This window comes from Salvelinus namaycush, chromosome 23 (genome assembly GCF_016432855.1).
Source record: "Salvelinus namaycush isolate Seneca chromosome 23, SaNama_1.0, whole genome shotgun sequence".
Classification (NCBI taxonomy): Eukaryota; Metazoa; Chordata; class Actinopteri; order Salmoniformes; family Salmonidae; genus Salvelinus; species Salvelinus namaycush.
Window position 1 is genome coordinate 31,943,906 of NC_052329.1, and position 18,704 is coordinate 31,962,609.

An 18,704-nucleotide genomic window follows, 5' to 3' on the forward strand; every position below is an offset into this window, starting at 1 on the left:
AGCATTGCAACTGGGAAGTCGGGAATAAACAGCTCAAACTGGGAAAATACATTTTGAACAGTCATTCAACTTGGAATTTTAAATCCGGCATCTTTCCATGTGATGACTAAATTTGCCCACGAAGGACCACCGCGCCACTTTCCTGTTCAAGCACATCACAACAACTTGAGTCCAAAAATGTCTTATGCTGCTTCATAAATTATGTAGGATGCAAGAGAGATATGTATACAGTAGCTAAGAAAGTAATATTAAGTGTATGTTGTGTAGTAAGCTGTTAGTAGCCTATGTGCCTCACCCTAACAATTTGGTCTATTTTCACCAACGCGGTATTGTAAACACATCGTTCGTGGCCGGTGTGTGCTTGTTTGCTAACTTTTTTGTACAGCTTTGACAGTGCTACTGATAGTAGTGGTGGCACTTGGCTTGCACGTACAAATTCAGCACACACAACATTCTATAATAGAATTGTGTTATTTGACGTATCAAATTAAAGCTTATTTAACGCGCAAAGAGTGTTATATGACGTGTATCTTTTTTTGACACACAAAGACCCAAACAGCTTTCAATGTGCCTCACCCTAATAATTTGGTCTAGTTTCACCTCTTAATTTCGCCTACTGTTCTAACTTGGTGGTGCACATGTAGCCTATAACCTGTTTTAGAGAAATGTAATCATCAAATATTGTAAGAGCTTTCATTGTCTGACATTTATTTATCCTACGGTTCTGACTTGTTGTACACTGTAAGACTGGCCCATATTCTGAATTCTGTCGCTGTACATTTAAAAAAAAGGGCTGAACAAATAGTTATATTGACTACGCCTGTCGTCGCTCGCTCAACAATGTCTTAATCAACATTACGGATTGCCTCTTATCTGATTGTCGTCCCCTTATGCCATAGTTTGTACATCTCAATTGTCAGTAGAAACCACATTTGTTTAAGCAAGTCAGCCATATCAGCTATGTTTTTTTTAAAGGCAGTAAATAAGCCTGAATGAACTGTTTCGCTGCCAGACAAAGCTCCGCTGAAAGCCAGGTGTAGCAGCTGTAAGGTGTTGGGACTCTGCAATGAATGTATTGTTTAGTGTTGTGTTGTGTAGGCCATCATTGTAAATAAGAATTTGTTCTTATCTAACTTGCCTATTTAAATAAAGGTTAAATAAAAAACTTTAAAAGTAGTGGCTTTGCTGGCATGCATCCCACTTTTTTTTTGCCCCACCAAGATTTAAATGCTAAAATCACCACTGGAAATAACACATATGGAATCATGTAGTAACCAAAAAAGTGTTTCATATTTATCTTTTTAAAATATATTTTAGTTTTGAGATTCTTCAAATAACCACCCTTTGCCTTGACGACAGCTTAGCACACTCTTGGCATTCTCTCAACCAGCTTCGTGAGGTAGTCATCTGGAATGCATTTCAATTAACAAGTGTGCCTTCTTAAAAGTTAACTTGTGGAATTTCTTTCCTTCTTAATGCATTTGAGCCAATCAGTTGTGTTGTGACAAGGTGGGGGGGGGGGGGATGGGGGGGGGGGGGGGGGGTATACAGAAGACAACCCTATTTGGTAAAAGACCAAGTCCATAATATGGCAAGAACATTTCAAATAAGCAAAGAGAAACGACAGTCCATCATTACTTTAAGACATGAAAGTCAGTCAATCCGGAAAATTTCAAGAACTTTAAAAATTTCTTCAAGTGCAGTCGCAAAAACCATCAAGCTCTATGATGAAACTGGCTCTCATGAGGACCGCCACAGGAATGGAAGACGCAGAGTTACCTCTGCTGCAGAGGATAAGTTCATTAGAGTTACCAGCCTCAGAAATTGCAGCCCAAATAAATGCTTCACAGAGTTCAAGTAACAGACACATCTCAACATCAACTGTTCAGAGAAGACTGTGTGAAACAGGCCTTAATGGTCGAATTGCTGCAAAGAAACTACTACTAAAGGACACCAATAATAAGAAGAGACTTGCTTGGGCCAAGAAACTCCAGCAATGTACATTAGACCGGTGGAAATTTGTCCTTTGGTCTGGAGTCCAAATTTGAGATTTTTGGTTCCAACCGCTGTGTCTTTGTGAGATTTAGTGGGACTATCATTTATTTTTCAACAAGACAATGACCCAACACACCTCCAGGCTGTGTAAGGGCTATTTTACCAAGAAGGAGTGATGGAGTGTTGCATCAGATGACCTGGCCTCCACAATCACCTGACCTCAACCCAATTGAGATGGTTTGGGATGAGTCGAACCGCAGAGTGAAGGAAAAGCAGCCAACAAGTGCTCAGCATATGTGGGAACTCCTTCAAGACTGTTGGAAAAGCATTTCAGGTGAAGCTGGTTGAGAGAATGCCAACAGTGTGCAAAGCTGTCATCAAGGCAAAGGGTGGCTATTTGAAGAATCTCAAATATAAAATATATTTTGATTTGTTTAACACTTTTTTGGTTACTACATGATTCCATATGTGTTATTTCACAGTTGTGATGTCTTCACTATTATTCTACAATGTAGAAAATAATAAAAAATAAAGAAAAACCCTTGAATGAGTAGGTGTTCAAAAACTTTTGATCGGTAGTGTATGTTTAATAATAATAATAATAATAATATTATTGCCCCAAAAAAATCTAAAACTGTTTTTGCTTTGTCATTATGGGTTATTGTGTAGATTGATGAGGGGGGGGGGGGGGGGGGGGGGGGGGAACAATTTAACCCATTTTAGAATAAGGTTGTAACCTAACAGAATGTGGAAAAAGTCAAGGGGTCTGAATACTTTCCGAATGCACTGTACGTGGGTACCTGTGCTATCTACGTGAAAGCCACGCAGTAGAAATCATGACTATATGGACCGCTGAGGTTTTGTACTGCCATGGATGTAGAGGGAGAGAGTCCAGCTAGAGATAGGCCTAGTGTTAATAATGAGGAAATGCTGATTGTTTCTGCCTCTGGATACAGCAGGAGTGTATTCATTAGTGCACATTGCAGTAAACTTTTTGTTATGGAAAAGGTTTTGCAATAGAAACAAGCGTTTCTTATTGGACAAATTTAGGTTAGTCGCTCCCCGTTTTGGCCCATTTGCTTCCATTTGGTTCCTAGTGAATACGCCACAGTAGACCAAGAGATCTCCCAATGGGCTGGCTGATGTGATGTACAGGTCCAGTAGGGGCGGAGGGTTTGCACAATGTCAATAAAAAACATTTTATCAATGTAATGTATTGGCAAATTTTAATCAGTCTAGCAGAAAATTGTGATATTTGGTTAAGAAACAATTCTCAAATGACTTAGTTCTATCCAGAAAACACAAAAATAGACACACAGATGAACATGGATATGCAAACAGGTACACATACACACCCAAGCACATACTCACACACACCTTTTTCATCATCTCCTGCTGTTGTTTCCTGCTCAGCCTCTCTCTGCTCTTTAGCCTTGGGCAATGTCTGCAGTAAGGCCTAGCTTTGAATCACGAGCACCTTGACATTGACCCCCCCCCCCCCCCACACACACACACACAAATACACAGCAGCAGCTGCTCCAACCCTGACAGGGCCTGACAAACAACTGCAGCAGCCTTGCCATATAGGCTACTCAGAACTACTCCTTTTAGCATCCTCTCCCTACACTGAAAATATCGTATATAGTATGACGTCCTTAGTACACCAGCATCCTTGTCAAAAGATTCCGACCCCTAATTGCATAGGTGGGTTGGACTTAAGCCTTGTTCACACTGCAGGCCTTAATGCTCAAATCAGTTTTGTTTTCAAATATATTTTGGAATACTGACTGTCCAAACAGCAAGTTACAAGTGACCAAATCAGATTTGTGTGTGGTTCAGACAGCAGTCATTTGCTGACATGGCTACACTAGTTGTCATAGTAACGACGGGTGTGTGCGCAGTGGTGTGGGCTGATTGGTGGTGGTGCTCACTTAGAAGTTATGTAGCAAGCTAAGGTGACAACAATGCCTGCCATGGATGTTTCCCAGTTGCTCGGCATGTTCAAAATCATAGTGTAAGAGCACTTTTTTAAAGCCTCAAAGGATAAGATGATTCAACTTTCAAAGTGAGTTATTTTTGGCTAGCCTCAGCAGTCAACTAGCTAGCTAACCACAGCAGTCAACGAGTTAGCTAGGTAGCTATTTAACTTTCTAGCACATTAACGAATTTGTTTGTAAACCATTAACAAGCTAGTTAGTTACCACATGTTCTTGTCAAACTGTCAACAGAGTAGCTAGCAAGCAACAAAATATGCCGAATAACGGTCTAAAAACCACTTGAGGGCAAATAAATCAGATTTGACTGTTCATGGTCAGGAAGTAACATGGCCAGGAATCAGATTTGTATCTGATTTCAAACTACTTACTAAGGTGGTTTTAAATGTGTATTTAAATATCCAATTCCATGTGCTTTTTGGCTATTCAGACTGCAGGAAAAAGAACAGATTTGAATCGGAATTTGCAACAACAACAAAAATGGATTTAAAATCAAATGATATTGGTTACATACACATACTTAGCAGATGTTATTGCGGGTGTAGCAAAATGCTTGTGTTCCTAGCTCCAAAAGTGCAGTAATATCTAACGATACACACAAATCTAAAAGTAAAAAAATTGAATTCAAAAATATATAAATATTAGGATGAGCAATGTTGGAGTGGCATTGACTAAAATACTGTAGAATAGAATACAGTATATACACATGAAATGAGTCAAGCAGTATGGAAACATTATTAAAGTAACTAGTGTTCCATTATTAAAGTGACCAGTGATTCCATGTCTAGGTACACAGGGCAGCAGGGTTGAGTAACCTAGTGGTAGCTGGCTAGTGACGGGAGTCACTTCAAACTGCCAGTGCTAAAGAGATGCTAGGCTGTAAGGCTATAAGGGGGCAATCTGCATCCATTGTTTGACTTTTAAATGAATGATATATAGGCTACCCATTGATTCTTGAAGAATATATGTTAGAAATGCCTCAATGCCTCATGTTCAACTGTCGTACTCCAACAGAACCCAAAATACATAGGGTGGCCGCTTTGTTGTTGTTTCAACTGCAGATTCCCCCTTTAAGTCCTGAGGCTTTACCTCTAAAGTCATTATATTGGTGTCAGAAACGGGATAACATGGACTTCATTGAAGCACAAGGGTGTGCTTCCACAAGGGAATAGTCTAGTGGTTCATCCCTACAACACCAGCAACCTCATCAATAAGTTTAGATCTTGTACAATAATGGCTTGGATGTTGGACTGACAAAGATAAGGGCATAGGGCACAAGTTCCAGTCTACCCCCGAATTTGCTGCAGTTGGCTACTATGCACAAGTAATCTCTTCATGAAGCCCTACACACAATATTGAAACATGCACCATACATGCATCGATTATATTTATGTTTTTTAAATGTTGCCTATTAAATGTATACATTATTTTAACTCATGATGACAAACATAAACAAATCTGAATAGAACTTGAAATGGATGTATCCCTGTCAATCAATTAGAAATATCCTATTAAGCCGTGTAGTTAGTGACTTTTCCTGTCCGTTCACATTTTTCATTGATGCTATGGATTCGATGTTAGTGGGGTCTAAAGGCTATGATCATCGCTATTGTGAATTAACCTCCCGCGGTGTTAAAAGGCCGCAGATTGGTTGATGTTACGGCGCTCGCTGGCTGCACCCCAAGTCATGCCCTAAGCCGCCCGCGGTGAAGCCTTGCCCCGGCCCATGTCCCTGCAACCGCGCTGCCGATTGAAGTTTGGCCGCCTGTTGGTCCCTCGCCGCGGGAGAGGGGAAAGAGAACCGTTTTCAATAATTATTATATTACTTTATAGTAATTTACAACACAAGACGAGGTCCACGGAGCTGTGAAAGTTTCCCCTCCAGTTAAAACGAGAAAACACGATTTTTAGAAGGCTAGCCTGGTTTTCACACATCTTCTGAACAATAAAATGGCCTGCTGTTCCAAGCAAAGTGGGGACATTAGGGCACTGTAATGGAGAAGACATATCAATTACATTAAGTCAACAAAAACAAAACCCCACTACTATAGTCATCATCAGCCAATAAATGTATTGCCATGGGCCTATCCTATTGAAAACTATTTATGACCTGATTTGTCATGATAAAATAATGTTATCATGCGTAAAAACTATAGGACATTTAATAGCCTATTCTATAATTACTTTTATGATACCAAAATGCACTGTGGGGGGTTGTTCCAGAGTTGTTAAATTAACCTGGCTATACAGAAATGTATCAGAATTCTGAATTGTGCGGCCAATAACCAACATGGTAATATAGCCTATCAGAAAGAATCATCAGCATTTTCTGTGAATTGTACTTAATTTGACATGCTACTCAAAACAACAAATGCAGTTACTGAGAGTTGGGATACCGCAGATGCTTGAGGCGAGTGTTGGAAACAATACAGACATTATTTTCAGTAGCAATAACGATTGTATGGCGCCAATTAATAAATGCGCGCACTATCCTGCAGAGTATGGAATATAAAGACGACGAGATAATATTAAGAAAATGCTGTGTTCGAGCTCAAATCTTGGAGTTATCAGATATTAACTTGTCATGGCTCAGCAACGGTGAAAGGGAGCGAATAAACTGTGCTAATGCATGCTATGTGAGTGTAGAGCGTTCCATTGGAATAAAACGAGGGGATCCTGCGTTTGTAATGCGCGAGTGTGTGTGATAAGAAGGTGGGGGTTAGAGACCCCGTCGTGTTTTGACCCCCCAAACAACTCCCAACCACCATCTCTCCCCTCACAGTCTCTGCCTCTCTCAATGTCTAAAGCAACATCGCCCATGTCGCTGTGAAATTTTCCAGCCTGTCGCGACAGCCCATGGACAGCGAGAACGACCAAAAAGGACGCAATTTCCCCTCACCAAGCATCTCGCCTGCGAGCCGGACCCAAAGACATAACGTGCGGACCCAACAGCGCGCTCTCGAAACCGAAGCCAATGCAGGATACCACGAGCACCGCCTGAGAGTGACTATAACCTACACGTCAAATCTAGGTTTCGGTGGGATATTTTATGAAATCATATTTTTCTGAAATAGTGTACTGTATTTCTGTAATCTTTGATGCCTGCATGTAACATAGCCTAATGGTTTATATGTTCTTATTAGTGATAGCTGTTCAATACACATCGCTTTTATGGTCGTGCACCTCTAAGTTTGGATCATAAAGCTGCTTGATTGCAATAAAAGTAACGATTCGATTCACTTCGGAATTATATGTAGTGTATTGTAGCCCATAGTAGCCTCGGCTATTGCTATAGCATAATCATGGTACACTCTGGGTCAGCTCTTGTTTTTTTATAACCAAACCCCTTCTTAATAATGATGAGATTAAATGTTTGATTCTACAACTGTTATAATTTCACCTCTATTCGTATATTAAAGAGCGCATTATTTCATCAGATAATCTATACAGGAGGCAGAACGCCTGCGCTGGACAGCCGCTCTGGTCTCATCCTTCCCAGAGTAGGATTGGCTTCCGTGTCGCATGGATAAGAGGGTAGGATGGCTGTTTACTCTATTCTATTGCATTCTTTACACTCACTCGTCGTTTGTAGTATCACGGTAGTGCGTATCCTTCTCTCCAGATAATAATCTTGCTAGTTTGGTTATTATGTAGCATTTTGCCTCTTTGCTCGGTCCTTACGTTTTGATGTAGCGCCCCTCGCTGTCTGTCTCGCCTCCCTCCATGTCCTCCCTCGCGTAGGCCAAAGCTCCCAGCTATACAGCGCCAACGAAGGCAGCATCCAATATGTCAAGGAGTTCACATCAAGCTATCAGAAGGAATAACCTTATTGACATAATTGTGCATGCTCTGAATATTCCTTAATAGACTGACCTGAACTAAATCATTAGGGTCGTGTCGATATAATGTCAAGCAGCCTAGTTTGACATGTGGAAATATCCTATACATTTCATGTAGGTTACATTTCACATATATTATCTTACTTATAAATTTGCTGTTCATTTTTCTTTATATTTCAATATAGGGTCACGTATAAATGAACAAGTGTCAGAATGATACTATTCTCATTATTTTGCAAGGGCTTTAGGACTATAAACATATAGCTTTTATATAGGGTGTACAACGTCTCCCTTGATAGCCATAAACGTTTTCTGGATTTCAATATGCATAGTGAAATATTTGAAATATAGGTTATTTAAAAGTGAAAATGTGTGTTTCCTGCAGCAATTAACAGTCGATTATAGGACCAATAAAAGTGGTTGTGAAAGTGGAAAGACATGACATGTCCATATACAGTATGAGGTGAAGTGAGTAGGTCGAGGAAAAAGAGAGACAGGGAGAGGCAGACCAAGTCGTTAAGTAGGTCAACTCTTTTGCTACAGTGAGTCCACGGCTCGCGGATCTCGTTGCTATGTGAACTATGCAGTCAGTGGCCACTCTTTTCCATTCTTAAAGATAATTGCCATAGTAGGCTACTCCTGACATTGTATCACACACACAACACACACACACACACGTAACACACACGTAGCAATAACCTGCTGAATATCAAAGGCTGCAGACATAGGGTACCATCTTTTTTGAATAACTTGTCAAACTCCCATACAGTGAACGGTTGCTCTTTTCTGTATGTAATTACAATTTTAAAAAGATAATAGGTCAGATGAAATTTAGGATATTTGTTATCTGTGTTTTAATAACACGTTCGGCTTGCAGTTGAGTGAGGAAATTAAGAAATGTTGTCATATAGCCCGAGTGTCAACGGCTTCGTGTCGTGCAAATCAAAGAAACTTTTCCGGATAGGATTTTTCGGTTTACTGTAATTAGGCCTACAGATGACAATTACACAGTCGCTTTTTATTTACATTTTACATTTGCTTTTCGTTATATTAGTGTAATCCGGTTACGAATTGAGTACTTTACGCAAATTAAAGTCAACAAAACAGGTACTTTCTTTGTCCAATTTGATTACAATTCAGACATAGCCTATAGGCTATAGGCTATAGGCTACTTTAGTTCACTGAAACAAGGTCAAGAAAGTGTGTCAGTCAATTATCCATAATTAGCCTAATTCCGGTTATATGCAGTGGGAAGTGAATTTGATAAATTATATATGTTGTCCCATGCACTGTAAAATATACAGTGTATCCCACTGTTTACAATTGGTGACACTAGTCTGTCATTTGAGCATATGGCTATTAGGCGACCTTCAATAACGGAAAGAAAAGGCATCCGTTTGGAAACCTGCCGACCATTCTGTTTTCACATAACTACTTACGAATATTAGGCCTACATGTATGCTAAATGGAAAACTATTGACAACAACTCTATCACTTTTGATTGGAATAAGCAGGGTGTTGGGACAACATAGCATACGAATTTTAATTTACGTTCCCATTGTTGCTTTTTATTTTGAACATAGGCTACTCGAATGAAATACATTGCATTTGTCTGAATAATGAAACTGTGGAATGGATTTGGAAATATAGGCCTATAGTCGAATGTTTGCTAACTTTGTTTTTGCCAATAGGCAATCTGGTGGAAAGTGATTTGTATGTATTGAATATATTGGACATTGCAAGTTCAAACAAGTATTTGTATAGTTTATTCTAACGGTTTTATTACTTAAAACAACTGCAATAACAAAATATGAAGGAAGCGCATGCTGCTATGTTATCCATCCACTGGTCTGTGGTTAATTGTTAGCATTAATATTTCTAATATATGTCATAGCCTATGTAGTAAAACACATGTTCAATTTAATTGCTGAAAAAAAAAGAACGATATAGCCTATCCCTATATATTGTATAGCAAACTAAGCTCTCTCTTTGAACTATCCTGATTACGATGAGGATTGCAGTAAATTATAATCGTATTAACACCGTAAGTATTTCTCACATATGAAGCCCTTCTCTCAGCCTCATGCCTTTTAGGAACATTTGAAGAATTCATCTTCTTGATTTTGGTGCTTTGATCAGATGACGCACAGCCGCTACAGTCGCACTGTAATCAGAGAGCTCCTGAGTACACAAAGGCGCGGAATCTGATAGTGGTGATTGTGTTAATAGCGAGTATTCATAAAACAAAAGGTGGCACGACAAAACCGCAGAGCAGGTGCACGCTGTGATCACGCAGCCATATGGGACTATGATTGGCCATGCTTTAATCCAGGAGAAAACCACTGGCTTTTGCTGAAGAGCCTTGGAGACTGAAGTCAGCTACAGTTGAACACACATCAGCTCTGTAATGTTGAGAGAGAGATATGAGACTGACAGCGAAATAGAGAGCATAGGCTCATGTTTATGTATGAATCTCTGTGTGTTTGTTTATCTCATGTCAATTGTCCCAGGGTGGATGTAGCTTTTCCCTCTGAAAAACTGCTCAGCAAGGAGCCTCTAGTCAGTGTTTATGAAGGAGGAGAGAAAATTAGATACAGCTTCGAAGTGATCTGCTTCCATATTCACAGGGGTCCTCATCTCCTAATTTCTCTCTCTCTCTCTCTCTCTCTCTCTCTCTCTCTCTCTCTCTCTCTCTCTCTCTCTCTCTCTCTCTCTCTCTCTCTCTCTCTCTCTCTCTCTCTCTCTCTCTCTCTCTCTCTCTCTCTCTCTCTCTCTCTCTCTCTCTCTCTCTCTCTCTCTCTCTCTCTCTCTCTCTCTCTCTCTCTCTCTCTCTCTCTTGCTCTTACTCACACACAGACACACATGTGCACACGCACGCACAGACACACACACACAAACTTTCTCTACTTCTCTCCACAACTCCTAGGTGTAAAACCAAAACAACACAATAGAGATAATTGAAATACACCCCAACACACACGTTGAACATGTTATCTCCCCCTGTTCCTCAGTATGAAGACCTGGTGCACTACTCAGGGTCAGAGGGCATGCCTGTGGGGGGGTATGGAGAGGCCATGAGGTCACTGCCCCCCCCTCACTATGGCCACACTGTCCCAGATTCCCTCAAACACCACAGGGACCAGATCTATGGGTGAGCAGAAAATAACTATTTCAGTGCAGAGTGTGTGTTTGTTTCATTTCATTCTAACAGTATGCATGTATATTTACTATCAGTGTGCTCTGTGCCTATATGCATTTTCCTGGATGTGTGTGTATGTATTGTGTACATGCATGTGTGTGAGGTGTGTGTGTGTGTGTGCATAATGTGTTAACACTGTGTGTGTTCTGTGTGCACAGTCATCCCCTGTTTCCACTTCTGGCCCTGGTGTTTGAGAAGTGCGAGCTGGCCACCTGCTCCCCGCGGGATGTAACAGCCCTCTCAGTGCCACCCCACCTCCAAGGCTTGACCAATCATAGTGATGTATGCTCCTCAGACTCCTTCAACGATGACATCGCAGCCTTCGCCAAACAGGTGAGTTACAGCTCTCCGAGCCGGCAGTGATTCATGATTGGATTTTAGATTAGAAGTTTAATAGTCACATGTACAGGGTTGCAGGTGTAATTACAGGGTACAGGGAAAATCTTAAACTCCGAGCTCCAACCATTATCCAAATGACCGTGGACGCCATTCCTTGTGTGTTTCAGATTCGCTCAGAGAAGCCCATTTTTTCAACAAATCCTGAACTGGACAACCTGGTATGAAAATAAATACAAATGTATATACTGTAACAGCAAAAGAACCAAATGCTTATAGCCTACATGTATCGACACACACAGTAGAGATCGATTAAGAATAACTCAACGCATTGTGTTCATAGCTACCAATCTGTTCTTCTCCTCAGATGATCCAGGCCATCCAGGTACTACGGTTCCACCTGTTGGAGCTGGAAAAGGTGTCCTTCTTCACTCATCTAAAATCTATTCTCTCTCTGTCTCTGTCTCTTCTTACCCTTTATGATTCAGACTAGTGACTGCTGAAAGCAGGCAAACCAAATATGATCAGCCATCATACACCTAAACCATTACAGTACTATGCTATTTCCTGACAGCATCTCTTCTCCCTCTTCTTTGTCTTCTATTCTCCAGGTTCATGACCTGTGTGATAACTTCTGCAATCGCTACATTACCTGCCTGAAGGGCAAGATGCCCACAGACCTGATTTTGGATGACAGGGAGGGCGGGTCCAAGTCCGACGTGGAGGATTTCACTGGCTCCTGCACCAGTCTGTCGGAGCAGGTAGGTGACACCTGAATGACGATTGGCTAGACTAAGGAGAACATGAAAAATGAGCTCAAAAGTCTCAGATTTCTCAGCATATCTCTCTCTCAATATGTCTCTGAAAAAGACATTGATGAAGCCCTATTGGGCAAAATACTTGTCACTAAAGAGTGAATAAATGTTCATTTCTTTCGCTACATTCTCACATCTTTTCCTGTTAATCTCAATATGTTTCTATCTCTTTCCTTCCCTCCCTCTCTGTAGAATCAGTCGTGGTTGCGGGACCCAGATGACTGTGCGTCCACTCCACTAGGGACCCCTGGCATGTCATGTGGCCTGCCTTCACACAGCACAGACAACTGCAGCGATACGGGTACCTCTAACACACTAACTCATACACACACCTGCACAAACACACACTCATCTTTCCAATCACTTATGCTGACAACATAATCGACATACACACATAAACCCATAAACCTGACATCAATAGGACATGTTAACACACACACACACACACACACACACACACACACACACACACACACACACACACACACACACACACACACACACACACACACACACACACACACACACACACACACACACACACACACACACACACACACACATGCGTACTGTGCTAATGCCATATCTCTATTGTCCTCTGGCAGGGGATGGTTTGGATGGGGGCGTGGCCTCCCCCAGTACGGGAGAGGAGGACGAGACGGACCGAGACAGAAGGAACAACAAGAAGAGGGGAATTTTCCCCAAACTGGCAACCAACATCATGAGGGCATGGCTCTTCCAGCATTTATCGGTGAGAAAAGAGAGACAGTAGAAATAATAGTGAGAGAAGAATGATAGATAGAAGCAGAGAAAAGCAGAGGAGGGGAGCCAAGAGGAGAGGAAAGAGGGAGCGGATGAAAGGAGGAAGGGGACATCGTACAGGGTAATGCAAAAAAATTAAGTTGAAAATATAATTAAATGACAGAGAGATAATGTGTGAATAAGACGTTAAACGTTGAATAGTTCTGAACAGAGAGAGAACAATTGATGGTGAAATGTAGTAGTTCTGATAATTAGCAGTTATACTTAAAAACTCCAAAGTCATTCTCACTAATTATGACTGTTCTAGAGGAGAGAGAGAGAGAGAGAGAGAGAGAGAGGGAGAGAGAGAGAGAGAGAGATGGAGAGAGAGACAGAGAGAGAGAGGGAGAGAGGGAGAGAGGGAAAGAGCCATCAAATTTTACAACCATCTAAAAACAAGTGACCCCAAAACATTCCATCACACAGCTCTACAATGTCAAGAGATGAAACAAGAGAAGAGTCCCCTCAGCCAGCTGGTTCTGAGGCTCAGTTCACCAACCCAAACCAACCCCTTAGAGCCTCAGGACAGCCCTCAGAAAATCTGGCCCAACCAAATCATCACAAAACAAAAATAAAAATATATCACATATTGGAAAGACACCACAAAAAATCAAAGTAAACTTCAATGCTATTTGGCTCTAAACAGACAGTACATGGTGGCAGACTATCTGACCACTGTGACTGATAGAAAACTGAGGAAAACATTGACTAGGCACAGACTCAGTGAGCACATTCTGGCTATAGAGACCGGTCGTCACAGACAAACCTGGCTGCCCAGATAGGACAGGCTGTGCTCACTCTGCTCCAGGGGAGAGGTAGAGACAGAGCTGCATTTCCTATTACACTGTGACAAATACTCAGACCTAAGAGAATATTTCTTTCCCAAAATTATAATTCAATACAAAGAATTTGAAACTATAAATGAAGAAAAAATCTAATATTTATTAGGTGAAAAGCCAAAATGTGCAGTTTTGGCAGCCAAATATATGTCCTCCTGCCACAACCTGAGGGACAGCCAGTGAAAAGTGCAAAGTAATGTTGATAATATTTCCCATCTTGTTTTGTTTTGTCTTTCATACCAGGTCATGTGTCTTCTCAGTCATGTTGACACTGGTCGACTACCATTGCTTTAATGTTGTGGAGCCATTTGTGTGGGGTGTATGTGTGAGCCAAAATGATACATTTGATGATTTTATGGAATGATAATGTATGCCAAAAGCAAAGGCTAACCATGCTCTTGCTGAATCTCAACCAGTTTTGCAAATTCATAATGCCGTTGTTCTGAATGTCCCTTCGCAGCATCCATACCCTTCGGAGGAGCAGAAGAAGCAGCTGGCACAGGACACAGGACTGACCATCCTGCAGGTCAACAACTGGTCAGTACCCCCCTGATCAATAACCAATGATCAGCTCGTGTGTTTTACTACTGTACTGTGTCCCTCGTCGCCCGGTCCTTAGCGTGACCTTCACTGACCCCATCAATACTGATCAATCCATTATCACCCAGATACCCATACGCCCTCTGTTCTAATGTGGCTTGACGGTGAACCATGAAAGGGTTTAAGTGGTTGAAAAGTGAAAGGTTAATATTCCACGCGTTAGTATTTTTCTCCATTAACTGGTGTTCTCTCCCTCTCCCGACTCTCCTTCTATTCCATCCTCCCTCTCTTTGTGTTCTCTGCTCCTATTCTCCCGCTTTTTCATATCCCCTCTTTCCTCTCCAGGTTTATCAATGCAAGACGGAGAATAGTACAGCCCATGATTGACCAGTCAAATCGCTCAGGTAATAATACCATGTTATTACCACCGTATTCCCGCTCTAATGTATTGTTACTGATGTAGCTAGGTTGTATTAATACTATAGGTGTGTATTTTGAGTGAATATATGTATAGCTGATCTATATGGACATTCAGGCTAGGTGAATGATGTGGGTGTGTGTTTGGTTGACCAGGTCAAAGCGGTCCTTACAGCCCAGAGGGAGCAGCACTGGGGGGCTACGGACTGGACGGCCAAGCCCACCTGGCTCTCAGGGCAGCAGGTAAGAGACAGAGATAAGGACGACTGGGCCATGTTCATTTAGGCAACAAAGAGAATAAAACGGACTCCTTTCAGTTTTTCCGTTTTAAAAGGTTTCGCTATGGTGAACTAGTGTTTTATGGTCATGCCAGGTGGGCATGACCCTAGTGTTTTTACCAATCATTTGGTGCACACATTCAGTGGTAAACTGTAGTACCTACTAATATCAATTTCTCTCTCTCTCTCTCTCTCTCTCTCTCTCTCTCTCTCTCTCTCTCTCTCTCTCTCTCTCTCTCTCTCTCTCTCTTCCCCCCCCCCCCCCCCCGCAGGTCTTCAGGGGATGCCGTCTCTTCCAGCAGAGTACCCCGGGGCCCTGCTGTCCCAGTCTGGCTACCCCCACGCCGGCCCGTCCCTGCACCCCTACCCCGGCCCCCACCCCGCCATGCTGCTGCACCCGCCGCCCCACCCCCACCCCGCCGATCCCCTCATAGGCCAGGGCCTGGACATACACGCCCACTAACTGAGAAGGAAGGGTGTGAAGGAGAGGGGAGAGGGGAGAGAGGGGCCATCCTGGGAGAGATGGGGGCTCACACACCCGACACACGCTAACTACGACAGCATGGCGCAGTCCAAATGTTTACATTCCCTGACCTCCACATAGTCACTCAACCCACTCAACCCACTGTCTGCAACATTCATACACTGCCCTTAACATACCACCGCTGGCCCCTCTTATACCATCAATAACATACTTACATTCCATCTCAGACGTAGACAAAGACACACACCACACTGAGCCCTTGAGTGTGAGCCAAGCCCACTTCAGGGTGGAAGAGGCGAGCGTCCTCAGCCCCTTCCCTCTCTACATACTCTATGGTGACAGTGAGCTGTCTGAATCCCAGGATAGCGCCCCCTCTAGGAGCATAGAGGAACACCCCACACGGACCACTGATCAGCCAACTTGCCTCTCTCTCCCACCTGGCCTACTGGCAAACCAAGCGGAAAGACAGAAGGACACATGTCGGACACACAGCTCCCGATCTGCCTGTGTCACCTTAACCTCTATACCCCTCAACGCCCCTCCTCCCAGCCTTATATGACCTCACACAGCCCAGGCTTGAAGTGTTGTGATTGGACAGGACGCCAGTGATGCACTCTGACCCCTCTCCACCTTATTTAATTTAATTTGAGTTTTTTTAGATCTATTTTTGTATTTATATGTGTGTCAGACAGACGCGACCTCACAAAAGTCCTGTGAACAGCGATCTTCCAGGGCGTCACTCTGCATGACTCTAATACAATATGAATGAGCTCAATTTGTCTCTCTCAGTACCTTGGTTTGTTTAAATACGTTGTAATGAGTTGATCACTTACCTCCTTAAGATCCTGTCAGACATGAATAGTAGGGTTTACTGTGGGATCCACATCATAGGCCAAACAGTGAACACACACACACATGCACACACACACGCACACACACACGATCCTGTCGAACCATTTCATGGTCCATGTTGTCTGCCATTGGGTTTAAGGAGGACAGCCAAAGGACTTTACACATGCTGCATCTTCCTCAGTCCCTTATGGGTCTGATCAAATAATTTATTTCCAAATGTTAATGATGATAATTGATGATAATGATGTTACAGTTATGATTATACTTATAGTATTAAAAGCTTTCTTTTGTAAAAATGTGTGAATTACTTATTCTTTGAGTTTGCCCTCTAATTATTTGCAGTTAGATGTGAAAGGTATACACAGTAGTGAAATACACAAATCGGTATTAGGTAATCTTGAAAATAGTCCTATTTTCTTCCTGGTACAATCACATGTTGTCACTATATGCTATTTGGCTCATTTTCAACTGATGTTTGCAGCAGCATTGTATCACCTTCTCTTCTTGTTTCTCTACTAGCCTAGCATCCTCCCTGACCCCTCTCCCCCTCTCCTTTAGTTTAGCTCTTTGTTTGTTTTTTACTCCTCATTTTCACTCTGTCTTTCCACATTCCTTCCTCATTCACTTCATACCTCCTCCCATCTGCAGGGCCATGTGCAACAAGGTTCAAATCCAAGCCAAAGTGATTACTCATTAAATGTCAAACACAATTCAAATGCATTTGGCCTGGCCTAAACCCTCCTCCTCCACCCGGCCATCCATTCAATCCCCACCTCACTCCTGTCATGTGATAGATGCAGCCTGCAGCAGGGGTCAGAGTTCATACAAGGGTCAACAGGAAATGGCCTGGCTTTCTGACCCTTAGGGCTGACCCTAAGTCCCATCACTTATTTTCCTGTCCACACACTCATTCGCCTTGTCCATCTTGTCACGCTACCCTCCAGACATGCTAGTCATGTCCAGCTGTAAATGTTGTCCCCAATCCGTGGACACACAGTTGGTTCATAATCTGTTGCACTGCAGGTCTATTGTTCACATCGAGCTTCCTGACCATATGCATGAGTTCATTTATGAATGTGTTCATTTTTCTTATCTTGACTTTGGAGCTTGAAAAAAAAAAAAAAAAATGTATTATTATTATTATTTAAACACTATGGTCCCATAAAGAAAATAATTGACTGTATGATAGTCTGAAGGAGATCTCAGAGCCAACAGACAGACAGCAGCAGTGAGATGCTATTCATACTGTTTTCACTTTATGATTGCTTTTGATAGCTAGAGTCCGTAGCCTCACACAAACACAAAATCCATTAGCTAGTGGAAATTGCATTGCATAAATGTGCCAATACTGGGAAAGAGAAGGGAGAGAGAACAGTGTGTACAGCCACAGAGCTCAGTGAGGGAAACGTATAGTGTGAAGTCATTATGACAACGAAGTCTATCTTAATAATGAAATAACCTTAAACTGGAGGAACTCGAAGGCTAGAGCAGGAGGAAATATTATAACACACATTTTGGGGGCATACAGCTTTGTCAATATAACTGAAACCTAACCTAAACCAGATGTCTTCAATATTTGTGACAAAATTGTACAAATATAGTGAATCACAGCATGATTTTGGCAGACGTGTGTTACAGATGATTTGTGTTACATAAATGCTTTGAGGATTGTGTTTTGAGAAAGAAACCTATGCATACTCTGAATGATATAGCCATCAGTTCTGAATGAATGAAAATGTGCACGAAAAGACGAACAAATAAACTATTGGTAAGAAAATAGAAGTTTAGATGTCTGTGTGTATGTGGTTGGTTTTTAAGCGGAATGCAAAATGCTGAATGTGTGTGCGCGCACGTGTGTTTGTGTTTGTGTGTGGAGGAGGGCCTCTGGTTTATCATTAATCATTCAATTACACACCTGTCAGAGTTCAGACAAGGGGGAGAAAGCAGCGCAAAGGGAGGAGGAGAAAGAACGCTAGAGGAAAAGTGTCCAACTACAATGCCTCAACAAAGGGAAGCGGTTTGTGACAACGAATGAAAGAGCAGAATAGGACAAAGGGACAAACAAAATAAGAGTGAAGGCCAGAGAGACAGTGACAGACTGAGCAGCTCGGTGACGTGATGTCCCATATGGAACGACCATAGTCAGAGCAGACAGGTCAGGAACGTACGATGACGCTCCACTCACTTTCATAAGCCTTCATTAAAACTCATGCAGGACGCGATGAAAAAAAGGAACCATATTATCTGTCAGCCGAAGAGGAAAACCAGAGTTTGTAGCGCCTACTGTCATTTACCACCGAGTTTAAACACTGTTT

General features: G+C 42.1%; 1 protein-coding gene across 1 annotated transcript; it reads left to right on the forward strand.

Annotated features, from left to right (window-relative positions):
* Positions 1–7,511: 7,511 nt before the first annotated feature.
* On the forward strand, positions 7,512–15,516 carry meis3 (myeloid ecotropic viral integration site 3). Its single transcript, XM_038962079.1, has 12 exons — positions 7,512–7,523; positions 10,840–10,979; positions 11,186–11,360; positions 11,534–11,584; positions 11,731–11,781; positions 11,975–12,124; positions 12,371–12,479; positions 12,784–12,929; positions 14,279–14,355; positions 14,704–14,762; positions 14,932–15,018; positions 15,326–15,516. Exons 1-12 carry the CDS (start codon positions 7,512–7,514, stop codon positions 15,514–15,516), a joined length of 1,248 nt encoding a protein of 415 aa, XP_038818007.1.
* Positions 15,517–18,704: the final 3,188 nt, after the last annotated feature.

Coding starts and splice junctions, on each gene's coding strand:
- meis3 (XM_038962079.1), top strand. Junction 11,585..11,730: donor ATCCTGAACTGGACAACCTG/GTATGAAAATAA, acceptor TCTTCTCCTCAG/ATGATCCAGGCCATCCAGGT. Junction 15,019..15,325: donor CCTGGCTCTCAGGGCAGCAG/GTAAGAGACAGA, acceptor CCCCCCCCGCAG/GTCTTCAGGGGATGCCGTCT.